General features: G+C 36.0%; 1 protein-coding gene across 1 annotated transcript in view; it reads right to left on the reverse strand.

The window, feature by feature from the left end:
- The window catches only part of LOC100376552 (solute carrier family 4 member 11-like), a 47,704-nt gene extending 21,600 nt beyond the window's left edge, over positions 1 to 26,104 (reverse strand). Inside the window, exon 1 of the mRNA XM_002730687.3 lies at positions 25,516 to 26,104. Within this exon, the coding sequence (XP_002730733.2) occupies positions 25,516 to 26,104 (589 nt within the window). The remainder of the gene's footprint in view (positions 1 to 25,515) is intronic.
- Positions 26,105 to 26,548: the final 444 nt, after the last annotated feature.

Genomic DNA, 26,548 nt, shown 5'->3' on the forward strand with positions numbered 1-26,548 from the left:
TCTTGGTTCGTCGAGCAAATATATGATGTATCATGGCAAGCAGAAGGTAACTGTGGAAGTCATGGCTATTCGTTGTCAACATGTGTGAATGCAGTGTTTTCAGTGCATGACACTTAACATTATATGTAGTTTTCTATAGTCTGTGGCTGTACTCGTAAATCAGAGTACATTGCGAACCGGGAGCGGAAACACTGTTACTGCGCATGCGTTTTACCTTCTCAATCCCTAAAGGCAGTTGAAAATACCGAAAGTCCATCGTCACGACATTCTCGTCGAAGATAATATGTAATCAATAAACGCCTCAAGCTGCAGCTGTTCACTCTATTGCTAAATATATACGTTTTCACATTTTTTCATATAAAAAACACTTGTTGTTGTTTTTTTAAATTCACGATTCGTTATTGAATATTTAATGTGTAGTCGAGCAAAGGTTTTAAATACACTGCGGGAGCTAGAACTTTAAAAAAAAGATCACTTGTCATGGAGGTCGGAGTGGAGAAGCATGCGCAGCTGTTATAGTGTTTTCAGTGAGTTGTATATCAAATGAAGCTACTCGAGAACAAACATGTTACATGGTCAAATCAGTGACATCAAATATATGTAGATCGAGGTAAAGAGCCGAGTAGTGAAACCAGGTAACTCCAAAATGAGTATGTACATTCTGCTACACGCGAGATAATAACCATATATATAGATATAATAATAATAATAAGGAAGTACTCCTTATTGGGATTACAAGTGAGAAAGAGACTGCCGGGGTCGTTAAGTAACGTTCAGTTTTATTAACCGAACTACCCGTCAGATCCCAGCGTAACTAGAATTACTTGTAACTCGCAGACTACCCGTAGCTAGCTCATAGTTTTCAACTCAAGCTGCCCGTAACTCGCAGCGTAACTCGACCTCCTTGTAAGCCCTAGTTTTTAACTCGCAGTACCAGTAACTCGTCGTTTTTAATTCGAACTTGCCGTATCGAACTTGTGGGTTTGAACTCTAACTACCTGCATCTCGTAACGTGAATTGAATCACGCGTAAATACGATTTTTAACTCGAACTACTCGCCAACATGATTCTAGGGCATGTACCGGGAATATCGTGGTTGTTAACACGAATTATCTGTATTTCACAGTAACTGGTAGTTTCAATCTAAACCACCCGTAACTCATAGATCATATGATGGTCTATGGCGTATCTCGACTTCTGTTAAATTGTTTTTAAGTAGTTTTTAAAGATCATGATTTTCAACAGCCTTCTTTTCAGCGCATGCGTATACAGAAATGTGTATTTCGGTGGTCATGTTAATCATGTGGTTTCGATCGATTTTGACGGTTAATAGCCATGTAGCTTGGTTTGGGTTAGCTAAGTGCGCACGAGTTCATTGCCATTCTAAGAAGCGTGTTATTACTACACAGTTGGAATACGTGAATACACGCTCATTTAGTATACTGACACTAACGAGGGATTGTGAGCCAAACAAGAACAATAAAGGCTCGAGTTGTTTTTGGCTTCGTCTGAAAATTTCATCTGTATAGAGAGAGACTTATTGAACCAAGGATGAAAGATGCGAGAAACACATCATACTAGTCAACACATCAGTCGTCGTGCATGTCGAGGCTTGGTATACGCCATGTACATGGCTTTCATTATTTTCAAATTTAATTACATGATACATTTTCATAGTTAATTAGCGTAATAAATTTAGTTTAATTAAAAAGTGTGACAAAAACATTGTGAATTTCAAAGTACATGAAAGGGAACTTTTTTTGATTTACGTTCCGATGAAACAAATGGTTGAACAGAGATGCAAGTTTAGCATCTTCTGTGGATGGGATAGATCTCCATGCTCTGTGTTGTAGTCACGTGTTATATATATATATATATATATATATATATATATAGGGAGTTTGAATAACTCCCACTAGAATGTTATCAGCGATCATTATTTGGTGTTAAACTTCTGGGTTAACAACTCTCGACTCGGACATTATACAAATTATAAGTATAATCCCCTTCATGGGCCTCTTCTGGGATATAAAGTCCGATCCCAGATCAAATGTCGAGATTACAGGCGTGTTTAAATATGTTTTTTGTATCATTTTACACCGGTGTAAGAGAAAAACAGGTGTAAACACGTAATGACGGCGTAAATGGGCTTGAACTGTAACAAGAGTAATGGAGGTTCGAAAAAAAAAAATTATTTTTAAATTCTTTGTGCAAAGTTATTCAAACTCTATGTGCGTTATTGTAACAGCTGGGGGATTTTCACCGTGGTAACTTTAATATTAGAATACTTGAATTATGCGATCAATATTAATACTGCCAGTAACAAAGTACGTACAGCCCTCTAAATGATTCAACTAGAATTGGCGAGTCGGCAATGCATATAATTGTACGTCATGGTTACAACACTCAGAGGAAAACGTAATGGTCCTATTTGAAAACTGTCGGTTCTAACAAATGCACTAATTACTTCCGTTAATACAAATTTTCCGTGAAATGCACAGATTCGTAATATATGTGTACATAATAGATGACGCCAAAGATCTGTTCGTGTCCATGGAAACACATTTTTTTGTATTTTGCCTGTACTTCGCTTGAGTGAACAATTTTAAGTACAACATGATCGAATTGTTGTGATACTAGTATATAGCATATTTGAATTAGTGAAGTCTATCATCGTGTTGGACGAATTATGCGATAAAGATAAAATAAGCTCGGAAAAAGTGTTCGAGAGAATAAAGAAAATTTCTTAAACAGGTAAATTAAAACCAACCATATTCACCATTTCGTTGCTAAGCAATTTGAGATCCTATGAATCTTGCTTTGTATGAATCATCATGCTATCTTTCTATAAAAAACTACGAGATATGTATATTGAAAATGATTCCTATATCGTTTTATCGTACCTAAGATAACCCAATTGCTACTGAATCATTTATAGTAATGCAATACATTTGAATGAAATTCGCAGTGTATAGGTTCCGTGATCACTACGCTGACGCTATCTTCTGACAGTGAACATTGTCAATGTTCACCCATTGAAGACTCACTTAAGAATTTCATCATTCTGTCTGTCATTCGAAATTAATTTGTGTTGTCAGGTAATTAATAAGTAACATCAGTGATCAAACTACTTATACCAAAGATGACAGTGACGGAATCGTCTTGTTAGTTTTATTAGAAAAAATAAGAGAGCTGAATAAACCTGACTGAATATGGAGACTTTTATAAAGTAATGATTTACCTTGGAAGTCAATTGAGGTCAAGTTCCCTGCTGCGTAGATTGAGTAAATTTGTATTTGACTTTCGTTTGGGAAAACATGATGATTCTATCTTAGGCATGCGAAAACACGAAGTCAATGATACATATATGATTAGAAACAAATATGATATGGTGCGCTGGAACCAATAATGTGGCGTGTTTATGATTCGAACGCAGAACAGAAAATGGAGTAATTTTAAGTTGCCGTTCATTAAATTTTTATTACACAATGTACATAAAGCACCGAGAGAATCGAATGGGCCAAACAATACTTATTCATTGTTCGGCATATTTCAAAAATGAATTTTTCGAACCCTGCGAATGGGCTGAATGTCGGCCATTTTGTTTCGCGTACACAGTTGACCGAACGTAAATCAACAATCTCGTGTCAACGTCTAGTTTTCCTGACACGAAGAATTTCATATATTTGTCCTACGTTTTTTCTGAAAATGCTATTAATGTATAGATGCGTATAGCTTTCTGCAAATGTTATGACACTGGCACAGTAATAGACAAACTCGCTATTAACATACATGCTGTAGACAATGTCCACGTGAAATATAACTCAATACAACGCTAACCGGTAAAATTATCTTACATAGCTGGCTCCATGCATGGCCTTGCTGATCTCCGCGTGGTGTTACGCCTGAAACGTATAGAAAGCTGAATAGCGCCCTCAGGTGGAGGGGAGCGAGTGCCTGAACTGATTATTATTTTTTTTTTTTTTTGAAATTCATACTCACTCAATCGACGCCTCATAATTAGTTTTAGATATGACAGGTAATAACAGCGGCTTCATGTGGTTATGGCAATGCCGGCGGATCGTGTAGCTAACGAGAATTCCGTTGCTTTCAAGGCTCGTCACGTGTTATGACATTAGCATAAACATAGTTGAACTCTGGTGACCTTGCCCTTTGTTATATAATATAATTCCCTTTAACATATTTTGTTTCAATATAAATATGCATTGTCATAATTAATTTTGAATACTAACAAGTTTTGGGGTTGAACCAACAGTGGGGAATCAGTCTACCGAATGTCCTTTAAAGATGTAAATATCTTACAAAAACATTGGTGCCTCATTTGTTTAATTATTTTAAGGGACATCATTTCCAGCTTTATTCAAAGTAATTCAGATATTTTAGTATAAAAACAAATGCCTCATCGCAAAAAAAGTGCTGCATTTAGACGTGAATAGATTCATAAAACATGCAAGATAACAGAAAATATTAGCTGGCTTTTATCCAAGTATTTTGTACAGGTATCTGTCAAAAATTAATGATTTACTGAGACAAATATGAACTGCCTCATTGTGTGACTACTACTGTATTATATGAAAAGTAAAAAAAAACACCCTCTATGAATAGCTATCATGTTGCAAGCTCTGCTTTGTATGCAAATCAACTTAAATAGTTAGTTGGTGTCCAGTGGAGGGAGAAGTCAACAATACTGTTGCCTCCTGAAAATCTACATCTTCAAACACTGCAATCTTTGAAGTGCGTTTTTAAACCAGTATTATAAAAACTCTATCATTTTGTTCTAATAGCTGAAACATATTCCTGTGAGTTTTCATTTGTCGAATGAACTGTTTGTCAAATACAGAATACATATATTTTAGAACAATTTTCTTTTTAAAATGTGGATGAAATGTTTTGCTTTTTATGCATTTTTTATGTATTGTTTTTGATTTGATAACTTTGAACTAAACAGATTTTCTATTAGCTTCAGATCTTGATCAAAGTTTGGCACCCAGTTCATAGGAGTGCTTATATTGATTTTCTGACATCTTGTTTTCTGTAAAGATTTTATTGGTAGGTTTGCAAATGTGTATCAGACTGTGCAATCTCTCCATGAGTTGGTTTTGAAACCCAGTATGGGATTCTGAGATACATTACCAAGGATATTATTACAAGATAAATCATTTGCTTCATTGAACGCATACAACAATGCATATTTCCACTGAGATCAGTGACCTTTGATGTGTATCACCAGTGATCAGTCAAGTAGAAACAGTCAAAATATTTTATCAGATTTTCTCAATTTTTGCATGATATTTTCATACAGGACATCTGTTGTTCAAACTCAGGGAAGACTTTATACTGATGAATAAGGTGACCAAGTTTGATGAGTTTGAAATAGAATTAGTAAAGTTATTATGCACACAATAACAATTATTAACGACGACGACGACGACGACAACGACGACGACAACAATAACAACAACAACAACAACAACAACAACAACAACAACAACAACAACAACAACAACAACGACAACGCAGGACAACATTTTTCCCTTAATATACCTTTCCCTTCCATCTTTGATGGTACGGGCAAGGTAAAAAAACGAATAAATGCGCGGCTTCATTTAACGTTAAATTACCAGCACGGCATTCGACAAGAACAAAGTGGATTGACGTATTATGTTGTTGAGGTGACCGGTTACGTAAGCACACTTCCTGTTTGAATTTATACGTACGCCACCGTGTAACGATTCTCGTATTGGGCAGGAAATAAATATAAGCGTATATACAGGCATGAAATGAAATCGTTAAAAATAACACCTTCCACTGCCACTATCATCATACCGTATTGAATGCTTCCTTTAGTTAAAGTTCGTCGACTTGTTTGAATTCACCCAGATCACCCCCGGACTCCAGAGACGTAAACGATACTTATCGAGCTCGTCTGTCATAACAGATAACACCGAGTTGCGGTCTGAGTTTCTATGATATATGATCCAATTGACACGTCCCCTGAGGTCTACAAACCATCATGAGAAGTTACCATGTTCAATATTACACAAATATCCTCATAGCTCCTCATAGTAATTGGAAAATTATTTTACGCGACGCACAGCATGCAACCTTTCTTATATGGGTCAGTTTCCTTTAGACTAAAACGTCAGGGTTGTTATTTGAAACATACGCTTCTGTGTCTGTTCGCACACAACCCAATATACTTTAAAACACGTGATTTAAAACGCATTTCTATTTTGGCTAACATCTGAGAAATATTACTCTGAAAGCTTTACAGCATGCCAACAAATCGAAATATGTAATCGATCCGAGGCTAAAACGGACATCGATATGTAGATTTTAAAGAATAAGGTAATTTAAATAAAATGTAAATTTTAAATGAGACAGTGGGAATATTGATTTCCTTGAATGTGTGTTAGTGGGTTTTGTAACTCTGAAGTAAATGCGAAGTCGCGTGAACATAAGTGTGCCTGATTTAGCCAATCAGTTCAATCAGAAAGCAACTTGTTCGTTGACATTTTGTTTTTGTTTTTTTTGACGTATCAATTCCGCCTTGTATATATGCTTTGACCTGACTGTAGATCTGAATTGTACATTATTTCATAGCATCAATAAAATAGACGCGTGATGAGTGAAATCGAACGTAAAACAGGACAAACAAATGAGAGGTGTAGTCACAACGTGGGATTCGACAAAGACGTAACGCTATACGCATTCGGTGAAATTTAATTAAGTGAAAGCAATCGCGACGCCATGTTTCCCACTGTAGGAATGATATACAAAAAAGAAATTCAAGCTCAATTTCAAATCATTCGATTTTTGCGGCACGAGTTCGACCCTCGCATATTACGCATGCGTATAATCTCGTGGTACTGAAAAAAGTCTATTGTAATCTACTGTAACAATATAAGCGTGTTAGTCAATCCTCTACGACTGAATGAATTTATTTACGAGTTTCAATATCACGTGTTATTTTTAGTTGAGTACGTCGTAAAATCTGCTATTTTAGTCAGTCTTGTTCGCAGCGAGTTGTTTAGCAATCACCTAAACCGTCATTAAAATATATATCTCCAAGGCAGATAAATAAATCCGAAACCTTACAAATCGCATGAATGAACCGGTAACCGTGAGCAACACGAACCAATTGCGAACGAGCCTGGCAGAGTCGTGTGCAACATGAACTAACTGCGAAAGAGCCTGACGTAGCCGTGAGCAACATTAACCAATTGCGAACGAGCCTGGCAAAGTCGTGAGCAAAATAAACCAACTGCGAACGAGCCTAACGTGGTCGTTGCATTGTATTTAAATTAAGTTTCTTTTACTTGCGGTTGTACAAGTATTTTGTTCATGATTATTGTTTACGTCCGAGAGGATGAAACCTACAACGACTCGGTTTTGGCCCGAGCATTCCGGGTCGTAATGGCAACAACATAGTTGAACTCTGGTGACCTTGCCCTTTGTTATATAATATAATTCCCTTTATCATAGTTTGTTTCAATATAAATATGCATTGTCATAATTAATTTTGAATACAAACAAGTTTTGGGGTTGAACCAACAGTGGGGAATCAGTCTACCGAATGTCCTTAAAAGATGTAAATATCTTACAAAAACATTGGTGCCTTATTTGTTTAATTATTTTAAGGAACATAATTTCCAGCTTTATTGAAAGTAATTGAGATATTTTAGAATAAAAACAAATGTCTCATTGCACAAAAAAGTGCTGCATTTAGATGTGAATAGATTCATAAAACATGCAAGATAACAGAAAAATTTAGCTGGCTTTAGTTCAAGTATTTTTTACAGGTGTCTGTCAAAAATGAATGATTCACTGAGACAAATATGAACTGCCTCATTGTGTGACTACTGTATTATATGAAAAGTAAAAAAAACACCCTTTATGAATAGCTATCATGTTGCAAGCTCTGCTTTGTATGCAAATCAACTTAAATAGTTGGTGTCCAGTGGAGGGAGAAGTCAACAGTACTGTTGCCTCCTGAGAAACTGCATCTTCAAACACTGCAATCTCTGAAGTGCGTTTTTAAACTAGTATTATAAAAACTCTATCATTCTGTTCTAATAGCTGAAACATATTCCTGTGAGTTTTCATTTGTCGAATGAACTGTTTGTCAAATACAGAATACATATATTTTAGAATAATTTTCTTTTTAAAATGTGGATGAAATGTTTTGCTTTTAATGTATTTTTTATGTATTGTTTTTGATTTGATAACTTTGAACTAAACAGATTTTCTAATAGCTTCAGATCTTGATCAAAGTTAGGCACCCAGTTCATAGCAGTGTTTATATTGATTTTCTGACATCTTGTTTTCTGTAAAGATTTTATTGGTAGGTTTGCAAATGTGTATCAGACTGTGCAATCTCTCCATGAGTTGGTTTTGAAACCCAGTATGGGATTCTGAGATACATTACCAGGGATATTATTACAAGATAAATCATTTGCTTCATTGAACACATACAACAATGCATATTTCCACTGAGATCAGTGACCTTTGATGTGTATCACCAGTGATCAGTCAAGTAGAAATAGTCAAAATATTTTATCAGATTTTCTCAATTTTTGCATGATATTTTCATACGGGAAATCTGTTGTTCAAACTCAGGGAAGACTTTATACTGATGAATAAGGTGACCAAGTTTGATAAAGTTTGGAATAGAATTAGTAATGTTATTATGCACACAATAACAATTATTAACGACGACGACAACAACAACGACGACGACGACGACGACAACGCCGGACAAAATTTTTCCCTTAATATACCTTTCTCTTCCATCTTTGATGGTACGGGCAAGGTAAAAATTGGTGCGAAATTTCATATTATATTATTAAATTACTTGTACTTCAAGATTTTGTTGGAGAATTTATTTGATTATTCATAGATGAAGTGTATAACTAAACGCGTACTTTGACTACGTTACATCTACTCTATATTTACAGAGCATGCGCATTAAAGGTCACTAAAGGAGTATTAAATTGTGTTGCAATAAATCACAATTAAACAATAATGGTAACTGCTTTATTTGTACACTATCTTATGTGCACAAGACACGCATATAAATCAAATATAAATATATAATATGTGTGCAAGAAACGATATGTGACATGGCCCAATTGAAGTGCAAGAAATGATATCATGACCTGACCAACACATATAAAACTTCTAGTATGACGCCCACCGGCAGTGACCTAATATAACGTCTATAATGTAAAATAAATGTTTGCATATGTGATCCCCATGGGCGAGTTGATGGATTGCTGCCATATTTTGTGCATTTCTCTTTCGATTTATTGATCAATTAACAAACGTTATGACTGGTACATGTCGAGACTATGTGGAGTATTGGAGGGTATCGATCGTGTATATATCTGTATATATATATATATATATATATATATATATATATATATATATATATATATATATATATATATATAGAAACACATAAAAAACTCTAGCATGGCTGACGATAGTTATCAGGTTATCTGCGACCTAATTTCTATAGTGTAAACATAAATGTTTGCATATACGAGTCCCCTGGGCACGTTGATGGATTACAGTCATACTTAGCGCATTATTTCCCCTCGATTTATTAGCCCATGGCAAACACGGACTTAAAACGGGCCAAAACACATGGGCCGACACATGCACTAAGCAAGCTTTACACACATAATAATGCACTGGAAGAACAAGAAGTTTACTTCGATTTAAAATGTATCGTGAGATAATGGCACAGACTATTCTCAATGAACTGACTGCGCATGTGCTTTACATGATCACCGACTCGAACGTGATTCACGCGCTTCAGTCTAATTTACAGCGATGAACTTATATCAGATCTCAACAATCATTATTCATTCATGAATCTTTTAAGATAAAGTTGGGTCCATGTATGGCTATCAATAATATATACAGCATGGCAAATAAAATAAATAACATATTATTGTTTTTATCAGTATACTATAGTATTCTTTGTAGTAGAGAAGCCAGGACACTGTTCATTGTAACTTGTGAAGAACAATTTACAATTTTGTGTCATTAGGTCTGGAGCACGCGTTTTAATTTATTTAGGTCAGTGGGTCAACGCAACTTTAAAGTTGTGATAAACCCTTGAGACGAAGTGTTATTTGATGAAGCGATTTGCATAAACCGAACTACTCCCATTGATGCATATTCCAGGTTCGACCGTTATCGTCACCTCTTCTTCAAATTAATCCTTTCCATAGTTTCCATGAACGATTTTAATCAAAATTAGAAACTGTATTTTAAGTTAATTAAACTTTGAATTTGAAAAAAATGGAAAAATCTTGAGAATAGTTCTACACATGAGACAGGAGATAAAATTAAGTGTGAACACGTGAATGGCAGTTAAATAAATAAATGGAGATTTGTAACTAATAATGGTGTGAAACCTTAAACTATATGAATAGTGAATCAATCATCCGATCGTTGGTATTTCTTTCTGAAATTTCAGACACAATTTGTTCAAATATAAAGCGTTATGAATAATCCCGGGGCTAAAATTAACCTTTGGAAACAAAAAATAAAAATAGGTCAAGCCATAATCCATTTAAAGATCGTGTAAACGCTGTGGATGACAATATGTAATACTAATATATTAGTAACAAATATTACGTAAATTATTAGCAATTACAAATAAATGTAGTCACGTGACCACAAAGTAAACTAATTGGTGTTACGTTTCATACCAAAAAATAAACCATAGGAAACGTTATAATATCAATTTATTTATGACGTTTTGTTTTTTTAACCAACGGGCAGATCCATGGTGCCCTGAATAATTATGCTTTCATAAAGATCCCACAGGGAATTGTTTACTGACTTAAAATTATCTGATGGGTTATTTCACGGATTATTTTATTTAAAGACGAAGTGATTTAATTAGGACAACGACGTAGACAAGTTTGCATACCAATAGGTCTAAATATTTGATATATATTGATTATTTGAGTAATAGTCTATCAAAAATATGTTGGTATTCAGTAAAAAAAAAAAAAAAACTGCGTATTTACAAAAAATGAAATCAGAGTAGTCCATACATGTTTGTGTGGCATATGACAGTGTAATTAGCATACCACGTGAATGTATGGTACTAATTCATTGTATCGACGAATGGAAACTAATTATCAATGAAAACAGAAGAAATGGTAAAACGTTATTTTTTTACATGCAATTCTAAAGATAGATCGTGTTATACATATATAAGCGAATGTAAATGTTGCTGTTATTATTTAAATAACTGCAAATATGCAAATGGTGTAACTAAAACTATGACGAATAAATGTCAACTTTGGTCCCAATTTTATGCCAAGAGTTGAAACGTTCAGAGATTAGCCAGGAAAACTAAATGCTATAAAAAAAGTCATGGTGCAATCAATATTCGTACTGGATACTTAACTGTATCCTGAATTGCTCCTTATATTGGATCAATTTACTAGTCTGAGAGTGAATTCATCCAAAGCTTACCGGTGAACATTCGTCTCAGGTGTTTCAAAATATCACGCTTACAGCGACGGGAAATGAACAAGAATTCTAGTCCGGCGTAAACAAAACAAATGTCCGATAGAAATAGGACTTTCGTTTTGTTTGAATTGGATAATTTGGCACCATAACGTGTATTGATTCAGTTTCTATGCAATTGATAAAAACGTATTCATGCCTGACGTTCCCGTGCTTAAACTTAGTTTGATTCAATTGCAGTAGCTTTACCAAGTCTCACGAGTGTGATAAAAAAAACATGCCAATTCGTTTCTCATTTTATCATATACCTCGTATTGCCCGGCCTCGTAACGCTATGGGAATCCCGATGCGCGAGCCGTGCAATAATTTTCCATATCACGCCCGGGCCCCGTTTACCATATTTGGTAAACGCGTCTATTTCCCGGAACTACTTTCTGTTTATAAACAACGCGCGTAATTTGCGTCTGCGCTTCGATAATGGCTGACGATATTATTCTGTGAATGGAAAATATACCGAAAACACGGGTTGGACTCATTATTAACCTGACGAAAGCCGGCATTCCACCACAACCAATCATAAATATAAATTTACAGCACTACGATACTCACATTCAGCTGGCATCGGTGTTGCGGTATACACCCAGCGACACCGATGCCATCTCAACGGAAGATCGTCGGCGCATTTCAGATATTCTTGGTTGCGCCAGAATCTGGAACTGTAAACCAAACTGCTTCTTGTCAAGCAATTGTTTCTCGTTCACCGACTAAGGTTTTTAACAACTGTGAAATTAGCGTGTTTTTACCCGTCTTTACCTGTGGCTACAACAACATCAGCTCCAAGAAATCGTCCGTTGTCGGACGGTCAGTAAATGACCAACTTAGCTGGACTGTAGTGTCCATTCTTAAGAAAAAAAGTTTATAATGAGTTCGTATTTATTACCGTTAAAATATTGTTATAAATTTATGTTCATTTGCTGTCTCATTAAAACGTAATGTGTGGATATATTTGGTGACATCCGTTTGTCTATAGATCCCTGTCATGCGGTACCGGTCTATTGTGTGCGAGATGTTGACGCGTTTGCGTCATTTAGAATCCATTGTATAAATCCGCACCAGTAAAAAGGCCCGTATCGAAACCCGGATGAAATAGAATAGGTTTTCTTTTGGGCCAGACGAGCGAAAAATAACATAACTAAAGACTTTTTTTTCATATAAGGTATATGATAAAACCTTTATGGACTGGATACGGCTTTTGCTGCCCTCGATCGTACGGCTTACGCGCCCTCGCAAGCTCGGGCGCTTCCGCCGCACGACCTCGGGCCGCAAAAGCCGTATCCAGTCCATAAAGAATAATATCTCACTCACACACACACCTTCAATTTTAATACACATCTACGACTAGTACATGGAAGCATTCGATATGCCACTATTAACTTCTAATATAACACTGAAGCAAACTGTTGTTCGTTAAAATACATAAAATATAATTATCATTACCAACTGACGGACTCCATACTGATAACTGGCTATTAAATGTTGACGTTTTGGTTTCCTAATTGGTATCGTCAGCGCGGGAGGCACCCGCCTCCGTTATAACTATCAACGCACGTCTAAATGGGGCCAGTCCTTTCTGAATATCACAGACTGGCTGACCCTTTTATACCAGTTCAAGGCAACTTCGATTAACTGAGCACGGCTGCTATCAAAAATTGCAATGGCTTTGCAAAGGCAGTCATCAATGACGTGCATTGGAGATTGTATTCGTTCGCTGTTGTGACTGACGGCAAACCTCGTTTCCTATGTTGACATTCTGTTAAGTAGCTACTTTTCCCAACTGCGCGAAACGCTAATGCCGATAAACGATTAAATATGTATTTTAAAATAAGCAATTGGTCTGGCTTGTCGGCGTCTGAAAATTCAAGGACAGAAGTGTAAATGAGTGATCGTGCATCGTTATTATGCGCCGCTCAGATGTAATATGTGTGTCCATGATTCTTAATGTATAATTATAAATTAAATGCACAAATTAATCGGTATCCTAACAACAATAATAGACGAAGTAAAATATTTATCTCGCCCGGGAATAGACAGCTTTGAGCGGAAATGTCGATCCCGGTATAAACGGCGAATGAACGTCGGCGTGTCCGTATAAACCAAAATGTTGCAAACCCAGCTTCTAAGATGAAAGTGGTATGTGACAGGCGCTGACATAAATTGCATACACTCGGTAAAAATGGACATCATATCAAACTAACTTTGATTGAACAATACTGTCATTCCGACAATCCAATTCAATTTAGCTTAATAATGTTAATAAATATGTGAAAATGCGAAGGACAGTCTCTCGTTACGTAATTCGCCCCTACTGAGTCTTCGAACGAGGCTAACAGGTTAGGCGGAAAAAATACTCCCGAGACAGTGGAAATTGTTCAAAGCTCAGACCCGAGAATTGATGTCAAGGTTACCCCCCCCCCCCTCCCCAGGCGAAGGCACGCCGGAAATTAAATGTTCCCATCGGTCACATGGCGACTGAAAAACTGACTTGGTTCACACGTAAACTAGCGCGACAAATTGAATTGTTAGTAGCCGCCGACACGTCTTTCATGCAAAATGCAATAAATAGCACATAAATCCTAATTATCCTCTAATCGGTGATGACGTGTCAGTACTTGCCTAAGTTGCGTAATGAAAGATACCAGGTATGACGTATGCCGCGAACAATGGTAAGAGTCATTTCAATCTCAATTCGATCTGAAATCGTACATACGATTACGAACGATGGCCAATAGACAGGCCACACCACACCCACTGTCGGGTGTGGCAATGACTCCGCAAAGACAAACTAGGTTATGTTTGGGGTAGTGGCGTTGATCCCAAGTGATGTTTCTGTCACCGTGCATGTAAATAATCACAGTATGCTTGTTGCTATGAGATACCGAGCAATATCTGAAACATTCTTTCTGAAAAGAAACTTGACTTTGTAAAAATAGCTGTATTATCTGGTTATCGAGTTTAAATACAAAGAATATATTTGTATTATTTCATACACACTATATTATAACTTTTCCTGAATATTTGCTGGTCGTACACAAATGATATTAATATAATCAACTACGATAACGCGCATGTGCGTAATTAGCATAATAAGTTCAAAGTGCACGCATATTTGCATTTGTTGGTTTGTTTGTTCGCTTGTTCGTACGTTAATCGCAACTAGAAATTGTCATTCAAAACCAATATGTCATATTCTCTTTTGTTTCAAGAGAATATGACATATTGGTTTTGAAGGAATTGAATGTCGCAAGGTGAAAACTGTGTGCAATTATTCAAACATAAATTGTGTGATTAACAGCACCATTGTCTGTATTGTCCTTGAACGAGGCTGGCGACTCCACCTCCAGGAAAGTTGGTAAAAACAATGGACATTTCTGAAAAATTACATGAGTCAAACATTCAATCAAATATCTCGAGCATTGACTACAGTCTTCCGTCCCTCAAGTTCAAAGTTTACCCAAGTTTTCACAAACTAGCCGCTGCTTTGGGCAAAGTGACATGCAGAAGTATAGAAATCATTTTGTTGTGCATGGACAAAAGTCTAGTTTTCCGATTTCACGCAATGTCGTCGAGAGCACGGAATATGTATTCTTTGATTTTAAGTACATTGTTTGAACTAAGTGATTTGTTCAAATAGCAAGCACGTGACCTTAAGAGTCCATAACTAAAGTATTGAACCAATGAATCAATTTCAGACGGTTGTTTGGGACACTGTGTGTCACTGTTGTCTCTTTTTATTGGGCAAGCAATAATTGTACACCAAGAAAACTTCAATATCTAATTCAATTATTTAATAATTTATTTATCAATCTATCCATAATACAAAGGCAACATTCTGCGACGTGACTGAGCTGTGTGACCATCAAACCGCGTTAACCACTCACTGGCAGGCCCGGTTGAACACAATATTCATTGGACCTTAACAAAGTTTACCTCGCAGTTGGATCCGCAAGTGACTGAATCTCAGGGCTTTGGCCTTCCTATTGAATACTCACCCAGGTTAGGGGTCGACCACGAGTGAAACTTAAACTCGGGACTTACCAATGAATTAATGTGTTACACCAAAACATATTATATTATTATATATAAATGAGTTTACGTTATTTGCCTTACCTAAATGCATATAATGTATCGATAAATATACATTACAGATTTAAATAATTTAAGTATAAATTAAGCATAATAATGATCAAAACGCGACCACGACCATAAGCCTAACAATCCCATCGGCATCTCACTAGATAACAAATTATTCAACAGTGTACATTACTTAACGAGAGACATCGATGATTATTTTTTTTAATCATTTGAAATCTAATTTGATTAATTGTAATCCACCTTGACATGGATATAACTAACTTATTTTCCAGCGTAATTTGGCAATGGATGTTATTGCACCCAGGAGTTTCCATTTTTAATCTAGTACGTATTTAATTGCAGTCGCTAGTGCTCCGGGTATTAATCATGCTCCTGCGCACATTGAATAGTAATCGAATATAATAATCGATAACTAAAGTGGTCTCGTGTATTTGGTAAATAATGAACTACGTGGATGCGCATGCGCATTTATAACTCGTAAGTACTATGAGAAAAAATGTGTATATCTATATATTTTATAAAATAACATTTCAACTGCATCATGATTGAGGGTAGAAACGAACCTGGTTGGTCATCAATTTATTTCAGATTTTTACCAACAAATATCTCGCTGTGTATGATTGACATCAATTGATTAAAACTTGAGAATGTGTTGTTAATTCTAGCCTTTCTTGAAAAGAGTGGGCGCCAACATTACTACTTGGTTAAAAGACGGTGGTCGTTGCGATGTGTTTGAGACGGTCCCCTCATGCGACGTATACAACGTGTGTATAAAATTGCATTTCCTGTTCACCCACAGTTCTGACGAGCACTACATGACAACCGCTGCCCGATATTGCACGTTGATATGCACGCTGGATTGCGATGCATTGTGAACTGAAAATGTTGTCAATACTGACGCCCAAATCAGCTAATTTGGGGTGAAAATGTACATGCGTTTAGATTTACGGGTACGTACCATAAAATCAAACCACACTACGGTTTTGTGTCATGCCGCATCGTACAAACATAAGTAAAAATAATAATAATGTAGTTTGTATATCAAAATGCAATACAGAATAAAAATATTTAAATTAATTCGCCGTTTTTAAGATGCACTTTGAAATCAATCATACTGAAGTTGCAGCTCCCGAATGCTGGCAATCGTTTCGACTTCCCATTCGATTATATGCTCATATTTCCTTCTAATCCAAAGTTCCTGGATTCGCAAAAAATCGCTTCCGCAGTAATTCCAAACAGGTGTGAATCAGGGCGATTTCTCAAACGTTTCCTGCGATTCGCGCATATTCATACCATTATATATTTGATATAATAGTTCAGAGCAAGCCCAATAAAACTTTATGGATTATATTTGATTTTAAAGTGCCACGGTAGTTACTCTGCGCGCCTTTTTATAGCGTGTAAACAAACAATGTATTTTATCAACATGCGTTGTATACGTTCGTGTGGTATTCACATCCAACACGGCGCAGTGTGGCAACTGCGGCGCTTTAAGCTAACACTTCCCACAACCAAATGACACACAATCCTATCCTATAACATTTAAACGAGTGTCATAACCATATAACATACTAGGCAAAAATTAGTTTACTATTATACATATTACGAGATATTTACGCAGGCAGTTACGCATGGGTTGACGAGTGATACACGTCAAAGCGGCCATGGTAAAATTTAAACCATGTTCATCGTGGTAACCGTATTGCTAAGCATGATGCTTTTTTGAATGTTTTGTTTGGCTAAGCAATTATTTTTTCTTATACTGTTCAACCTTTGTCACTGTGTTGGCATGCGTCGAAAGGTCTAGAACAAAATAATTGGTAATCGTGACACTTAATCATAATTCCCAATAACTAAGCGTAGCCGGCAACTCTAATCAAGTGCGTCTATTTCACCCAAGGGATTATCTTTCTATCTCAAACAATAAGTTCAGTAGTTACTGGCGGAGGTCGATTGCCATGGTTACTATGCAGTGGCGGCGGCATATATGGGGGAGTTCACCCCTCGAACACTTGTTGGAAGCGTCGCCCCTCCAAAATCAAGCTGAAACCCTTTGTGTCAGCAAAATCTGTCCCTCGAAATGCAGGAAATAGGGGGAGCATGCCCACGGACCGCTTAGTAAGGTCGCGTCTTCGACGTGAGGTTGGTGAGAAGATCTCGCCTCCCATGCAAAATGTCGTGCCGCCGCCTCTGCTAAAAATTTGTTATGGTGCATATTTATCAGTTATTATACAGTATGTATATTTGGCGTATTAATTATTCTTTTATAATACGAAATCATTGCCATGAGCTTTATTAAATATTCTAAATTGCAAATGTCCAGACTTCGTGACAGGCGTACAATAATTGTTAACAATCCCGTGAGTAAAATCCGAATAATCGAGCCTTGAGGGCTATATTAACATATATTCAATTTAGGTGAGACGTTCTGCCAACATACAACGCATTGACAAAAACATGGGACCACAAACTGACATGTTCTTAACTATTAATACATATCTCGAGATCAGTAGTCACGGGATGAACCTTGCACGACCATTAACATATTGCAAGGCAATAGGCTTTTATATCTGTTATCTTCGTTCCAGTTTGGGAGATTGTTATTTCCATAAAATTAGTCAAATTAAGCTAATTTATGGTGCTGAGAAACGGGCCCGAGGCCGGCTGTCTAACAGTCTACTGAGTAGATTCGTGTTGATTGTGTGGCAAATATACGTGCAAGCTTTACGTGACCAGAATAGATCATTTCATCTAGGACAGTAGTATATCAACAATCATCACAGTTTTGCGGATACAAGTAAATAAATCTCGTCCCATAATTGCCGGGTTCAGCAGTGAGTGCATAAGGCTTTCCAACCATAAAGACCAAAAAAACAACTTTCCGATCCATCCGATGTGACCATGTTAGTTTAATAATATTCATATGCAAGTAAACGATCTACTTCAAGTACTTCACTTTAGCGAGTCGGCGGCGATGACATGTATATCCAGTGCGGTGTTGATTACTAATCATGTCAAGCTGACTTTGCACAGCCGATCACCAAACAGAATGCATTTCGCCAATTTACTTCTATTTCTTCACACGTTTAAGGTAGCAACAGGAAAAAGAAGATTTAAAATTGATAGACACCATTTTCCAAATGTTACTGAGCAATGCTACTATAAAAATCTATGCATAATCTGAATTCTTAAATATATACGAATATGGCAGTACATCCGACATATTTTTTTGTTCAAGGAATCACCCGACAGACAATTTCGCTATTTTGTTCATTGAAAACGCTGTTTTTTTAACACTTTCAGACACGTGAATGGCTTCATGAATTGCCTTGGACGTTCGCAATCTACCTTTGTTTTCTAGTTACGGTCAAATGACTACTGACATGCTACCGATAATTTGTTTGACAGGTTTGACGGACGGACTGTAATTACAAAACTAAAGCATGAATGATGACAACTCCATACGCAGGCTGGTCCAGGTACATTATCGAGAAAATTGCTCACAAAATAACAAAACACTCAAGAATGAATGTGGAGCTGCAAACCACACAAAGGATACAACTACCTCTATATTTCTTTGATGTACGATTGACTGTCAGATTATTGCTGTGGCGTATGCACTACTGTATCAAAGATTGTTAAAGATTAGATTGTTATAATAGCATGCCTGATAATGTGCAGATAGTGTCTGAATCACAGGCAAGTGTTTAACACTTTTGTTTCTCTGCTGTTCCTTTAAGCTTTTATACGTGAACTTTGTGGTTACTTTAATTTAATTACTTGAAGTCGTGGTTCACAGCAGGAGTTCTCGCATCGAGAAAGGCTACTACTCCTGACTGTTGTGTACAACCGCATGTGTTTGTGAATTGAATAAATTGACTGTTCGGTTGAAATAACACTACAATTAGTCGAGATTTTATTTATTTATTTATTTATTTATTTATTTATTTATTTATTTATTTATTTATTTATTTATTTATTTATTTATTTATTTATTTATTTATTTATTTATTTATTTATTTATTTATTTATTTATTTATTTATTTATTTATTTATTTATTTATTTATTTATTTATTTATTTATTTATTTAATAAATAAATAATTTATTTAATAAATAAATAATTTATTTATTTATTTATTTATTTATTTATTTATTTATTTATTTATTTATTTTATTTGTTTATTTGTTTGTTTGTTTGTGTATTTGCGTCTATTTGCGTCTACACGCTTACAAATTGACAGGAAAGCCACTATTAGCTGCTAGATATATGGGATATATATAAAATCTACAATTACAAATTGTACAAGCGTTCGTGTAATATATACGAATTGGTCAAATGTTATGCTTACCACTGAACAATTCACATATCAATTCTTAAAGGGTAATTCGTATGTATCAAGTGCAGACATATATCATACATATAGATCAATATAAAATAAATTGGATGCAATTTTGCATTTGTGTGATCAAAAACATGTATATGGGACTTGTTAGTATTTTAAATTACGAACTGAATGATAACTGCTATATTTCACCTCCTATACTCAGCGTCAGTGTTACAGTTAATAGGAACTTTAATTTAAGTCTATTCAACATTTTTGAAATTGGAAGCATTTTTGAGCTGCGTGTCACAATTCAAAGACAGAGTGCCCTGCTGAGATTCACATGGTTTCCGCACTCATTTGATTTTGAAGTAGAAACTCATATAAATTTACATATTCATAAGGCAAGAAGAGATCAGTACACGTATCATTCTTATATCATTAGTGTTCCATTACGTTTCTGTACCATTCTCCTCGTCACTGTTTACCTCGTACACTTAGAGTGGTTTGTTTGCTCGGCGAATAAGGTTCAGAAGAGAACGGTTCCAGGCAGCTCAGGCAGATATATAGATATGAAGCAAAACCACATAGTAATACGTAATTGTCGAATGCGTATGTGATTTCTTTACAAGTTCGTGGCGAAGAGATACGCATGTTAATTTCACCGTCCATGTGGCCACTTTATGGGCATCGTGCCAACATAAATCCTGAACCCACCGATGACGTAAAATTGTTATTTTAAGATGATAAATCCATTAGTTTATTCAATGTTGACGCAACGTTGTATTAGTTCCTTTATTCATTTGGACAAATTAGCCAATTTCCCTGCAACTTCAATTTCTAAATGTTTTGGAAAAATGTCCATTCGGTTAATTGTGTGCGAGGTGATAAAAGTTGTCTCTAGTAATCAAAATTATAATCATAATACATGTACTCTTATAGTGAAACATTATGGTCTTCGCCAAATTTAATAAATTCAATGGAACAGACAGATATCAACAAGATTTGAAATTGTCTTGTGATATGGCTATGATATCTCATACCGAAACACACACACGCAGCTACGAATGCGATACAAATGTTCAATGTAACTAAAAGTCTTCTCCGTTGGCGTGCTTTACAAATTTAAAATACTTCAATTTACTGAATAATCTCAGTAGACATTCCTAACACTGTGGTTGTGGTATATAATTAAATCAGAAGTCTATACAAGACTGATCTTACAGATATGTGTCGTGAATAGAATGTACTCTACAGATACCGCGATAGATTTGAAACGCTAAAGAAATCAATTACACCCAACTTAAGTCCCAGTTCGGAGTAAAAAAAAAAACTGATTAGGAAAACGCCAGTCACCGGTGAAATTATAAAGCCCGATTCTAGACTACAGTAATCGAATAATTGGATTAATATGCAATTGGAAGGGCACAGAAAGAACAATTTCACGACCATTAAAATACGATTGTCTCAGTTGGACATGAGAAATACTGATTATTATGCGCGTAAAATATAATATTGTATGTGATTGTGACAGATTGTTGTTGTTTTAAAGATAAATCCGATTAGCATTTTGTGCAAAGTGTTCCTCACCATCAAGTTTTATTTAGAGGATGATTTTCAAGTTTGACGTCAAAATGATGAAAACCATGTGTCCAAGCTAATATTATTTGAATATAATAGAAACAATAGGAATGTGTCACCATGGATACTGATTCGGACACCATTCAATGGTTCATTCAGAGGGTTTAAGAGTGATGCAATGTGAAAGTAAAACTAAATGTAACTTTGCATTCACGCAGTCAATTACCAAGACATATAAAACTACAGCCCCTTTTCGCATGTAAGGTCACTGATGTAATACACCTATAATGTACACAGTTACCCGATCTGTACTTCTATCAGCGGAGTCAGTCATCTAGGGGATACATACTCAACGACTGCCGAGAAACAACCGTTTTTGTGAAGTGCGTTTCTGACGCCTCATATAACCTTATAATATTAAATAAACTGTTACAATTTAAGTATAGAATCATTGTGTCACTGGATTCGTCAGTCAGCGCAAATACAAAGCTTACGTATGTTTTAATATTTTATACTTTGAAATTCATCCTTATAATGGGTTCGTGACCTGATTATGTACAATACGACCTTGGTATCATATTGATGGATAACCTTAGTTGATCCGCTCATGTTGGCACTATTGCGACAAAGGCATACAAAATGCTGGGTCTAATAAAGCGCACATGTAGACAATTTACCAGTATTACATGTCTACGCAATTTGTATATTTCGCTAATTAGAAGTCGTCTTGAATACTGTACTCAAATCTGGTCACCACATCAAAAAATACCTGGTTGGTAAAGTTGAGCGGGTTCAACAAAAGTTTGTCAAACACTTATGTTATCTTATTTCTCGCCCATTTGGATCATCGCAGTATCGTGAATTATGCCTTCGTTTTAATTTATTGTCACTTGAGAATCGTAGAAATGTCCTTGATTCCGTCTTTTTGTATAAATGCCTTAATAATAATTTTGATTCATCCTACACTATTTCCAACATTTCTTTTTATGCCCCCTCCAGAAATCTCCGCTCCGTATATCTCTTCAAAATATCTCTTTGTCGCAGTAATCTCAAAAAATATTCTTTTATCTCTCCATGTCTTGACTTTTTAAATTGTAATTATATTGCTGGTTCAGTAGACATTTTTACGAGTCTGTCGTCTTTTAAGACATCTGTTTTAATGCCATAAGTTGAGCTTTGGGTCTTTCTTTTTATTTTAGATCATTTTTGTAAGTACGTTTGTATTTGTATTTTATGAGTGCCTGTAATTGTGGAAACCTGTTGGTATCTCAAATAAATAAATAACAAAATAAATAAAAAATAAAACAATTCGTTTGATTTTTCAAGCATCGAGTAAACAATGACTTGGAAGATGGAAACATTTATAATTATTCGTATCTAGAAATATTACTGAGCGAAATTATTTGAAAAAATAAATATCTATTGTCATTAATATATAACCAACAATATTCAAAAAGTTGACATTTAGTTTAGAGTGTTCCAGTCTAATTATGAGTAATCCCTGTGTTCCATGGGAAGTTTACTCTCATAGCGCATCGCACGTATACGTGGAGATGACAAATTCTAATTACATTTCTGTTTATATTTACAGGTCCATACATTTATTGCAAACAAAATAAGATAATGTGACTGTTCTCATGTCTCATTAATTATGGCATTTATGTCATCCCGTCGTGATGATGCAATAAATATACTAATAGTTTGAAATACACGTAAGTTACTACGTACGTAATTGGAGGTTTTTAAAATTGTTCATACAATACAGATTAAACAATGATATTGCTGACTGCCATAAACCAATTCGTGCAATACGTAAATGGGCGATTAAGTGGAATGAAAAGTGATATAATAATTCAAAAAAAAAGTCAATAACTGTCGGTGTTGACCAATTAACTGAACATCGCCTCAAACCATACAAGCACAACCATAAACGGTCATGTTTGAAGTCATGCAATCTGAAGAAAATACTTCGTATCAATGTAAAAATCCTTCGGACGAGAATTCCAGTAACTAGTTGTTTGTTATGAATCCGTATTCATTGCCTTTTATACGTGGTACGGCGTTGCATATTGTAATAATATATACTAGTATTGGTTTCTACTTACACACATATGTGGCTATAAACTTTTTGTGTGTTTGATAAAAACAAAAGAGGCGTAAATATTTGTAACTGGAGCTACATCTGAATAGAACAACTGTATATTATTGTATTTTACGACACAACCATTTGAGTGATGCGCGTCGGAGCGAGCTAGACTAGCTTGGGACGAATTAGCTACGTTCAACAAACCACGTGCACAGAGGGTCAAATAACCAACAGTGTCGTGTTTATTACATGATAGTGTAAAGGTAACGGGTTACAGATGCCGGGTGGCAGCCTTCTGTGCTTTTTACCCTCGTACATGCGTTATTATTTCAACAAAATAATTAAGACTGAACCACGTTTATTTTTTGCTTCATACTTATTTGTAATATAGTTGTGAATTTTAAATTTGAAAGCAATCTTCCGCGAAAATTAAAACTCAAGATGGGGTTCTTGATCCCCGCATCATCATCGACAGGCTAATATGAGAGGTCACATGGCCCGACCTCGGGTCAATACAACTCGCACGCGATTCCATCGCCATATTAGTGTCCCGCCGTTATTTTGAATAATAATTATACGAGAAACTGGATGAAAACACCACGTTCTAAGTGTTGGCTGAGACACGTGTGTACTTTAACTATATAATAGGGACTTGTCGTCGAAGTATTTTCACAGTGCGTGCATAACTGCAAACTGAAAGTGACGTCGCATGGAAAGCAGGAGACCAATAAATGGTAACATATTTTATCAATGTATTTACACTTTTATTTAATTCTCAGCAAATGTTCTTTTCACGTTACTACGCAATGTAATTGTGTTACGTCGTAATGATGCCACACAAATATAACGCATTCAATTGTTAGCAGCCGTGACGTCATTTAAAAAAAAAACGACAATATGGCGCGAGTTGTCCATTAACCAGGCGACCTCAGTGCGGTATTCGAAACCCTCCGAGACTCTTGGTATAATAGGAATGTTTTCTTTTCGTATTATTATTATTATTATAATCATACGACATGCGGTAGTCGAAATTATCATTACTGTGTCTGTGAATGTAACGGTGGAAATCGAATTTCGATGAAAGAGCTCTTCAGTAACTCTCCACCACATTTAATGAATCTTGCAAGAAAGAAACAGTGTCGATAACCTACATACATACTGCGCATTAATCGTGCTTAATATTAGGGTAAAACAGACCATAAGCGTGTTTTTACTCGACCTTGATAAACTTGTTTCAGAATTCCTCGCTGTGAAGGTCACCCGGGACTATAAGTATTCCCCCTTTTGTTTGCGATAGAAATTGAGACGGTATCCAATATTTTTTTTCTGTGTCACATTAATTTAACAAAGTCGAGCTCCGTATAAAAGGAGGGTAACTCATTTTTAAATAATTTTCTTGCATGCGTCTTACGTTTGAATTCAATTACGCAAATTCAATTCATTGTACATAATGTATATTTACAGAAAAATGGACACTATTTGAATACGATTTCAAACTCTGAAATGGGATAAATAGTATGCACTTGTCTTGTGGTTGGTTACCGTTTATCTTTTATATGTTAACAAACACCTATCAGACGTCAAAGTTTAATCGTATACTATACCATCTCAGGAAAGAATGTAATGCCTATGAAATGCTTTCCGGAAATTTCCAATTCGTGTGCAATCGTGTCATGTTTATTCAACCCGGCGCTGACCTGGACTAGACACGACTTTGGAGGGGATTAATATGTTAGTTGTGTATAGTGTGACGATTCGAGAGAGTTATCCGTTTTTCGAGTGCGTGCCATAATTCAATATGAAGTGACGTAATGCAGAAACAACATTAATTCCAATAATTGAAAGTACTCACCTAAATTGTGTGCCGGTATTTTTCTCTCTTTGGTCTGTGCGAGCTCAACTACTTGCGCCAGTGTCATGCCCGCGCTACTTGGTCTGCCATGGGGCCTGACATGTTCAGCCTCCGTCATCTCGAGCTCCACATTGTTGTGTTGTCTTCCCTCGTCCATATTCACCGAGATGAACCGCCGTTTTCCCTTCGAGCTCCTGCCCCTCGTTGCTAAGCTCCCATTTCCGTTGTCGCGTTTACTTCCCAGCGTTTTGTCCCTAAGCTCAAAGTTGTCATCGGCATCCAAAGAATTTTCATTCTTGTCACTCGAAGGATATTCCGAACTCATCCCCCAATTGTCGCTGTCGGATTCGGAATCGATCGGGTAGTCGGCATTGTTCCCTGGTACTCCAGTTATAATTCCAGTTTCTAATTGAACTATTCTGTCGGCGGCGCTCTTCGGGGATGCTGTGTTCACGCGCCGCCTTGACAGTGTGTCGAGATCTTCTAAGCTGACCTGTAAGCCGATGTTTACAGTGCCCCAGTAGGCCTTGTTAAGCACGGGGAAATCATCTCCATCATGTAGGGGTAATGTCGTTCCCGCGTCACACATTTTTATTAATTTATTTATATCTTCTTAAATATCAGCTGTGACCATTCCATGGTTATCGATTTTTTGTTGATGAAAAGCAGCAGCTGACGGTACAATTCAATGATTCTTGCCTAAAAACGAGAAAAAACATGAAACTATTGTTTGAATATCGTCATTTTATTTTTTTAGTGTTTTAGCAAGTGAACTAAACCTAACTCTTTTTTTAGATCCATGATACGACAAAAGGAGATGAGTGATCAAATCAAGAAATCGGCGTTTCGATGAACCCCAGTCGAATTGATTACGTTGTTATGAATATATCGTCAGTCATTTCCAAAACCAATTATTATTCAATCATTCGTCAATGCGTGTAAGAGAAGAAAATAATTCCCGTGAAATGTATTCAGAAACACAGAAGCACGGAAAATAATGATATTTTAATTAATTGATTTTAAAATATTAGCG

Source organism: Saccoglossus kowalevskii, chromosome 19 (assembly GCF_978046115.1).
Source record: "Saccoglossus kowalevskii chromosome 19, keSacKowa6.1, whole genome shotgun sequence".
NCBI classification, from domain to species: domain Eukaryota; kingdom Metazoa; phylum Hemichordata; class Enteropneusta; family Harrimaniidae; genus Saccoglossus; species Saccoglossus kowalevskii.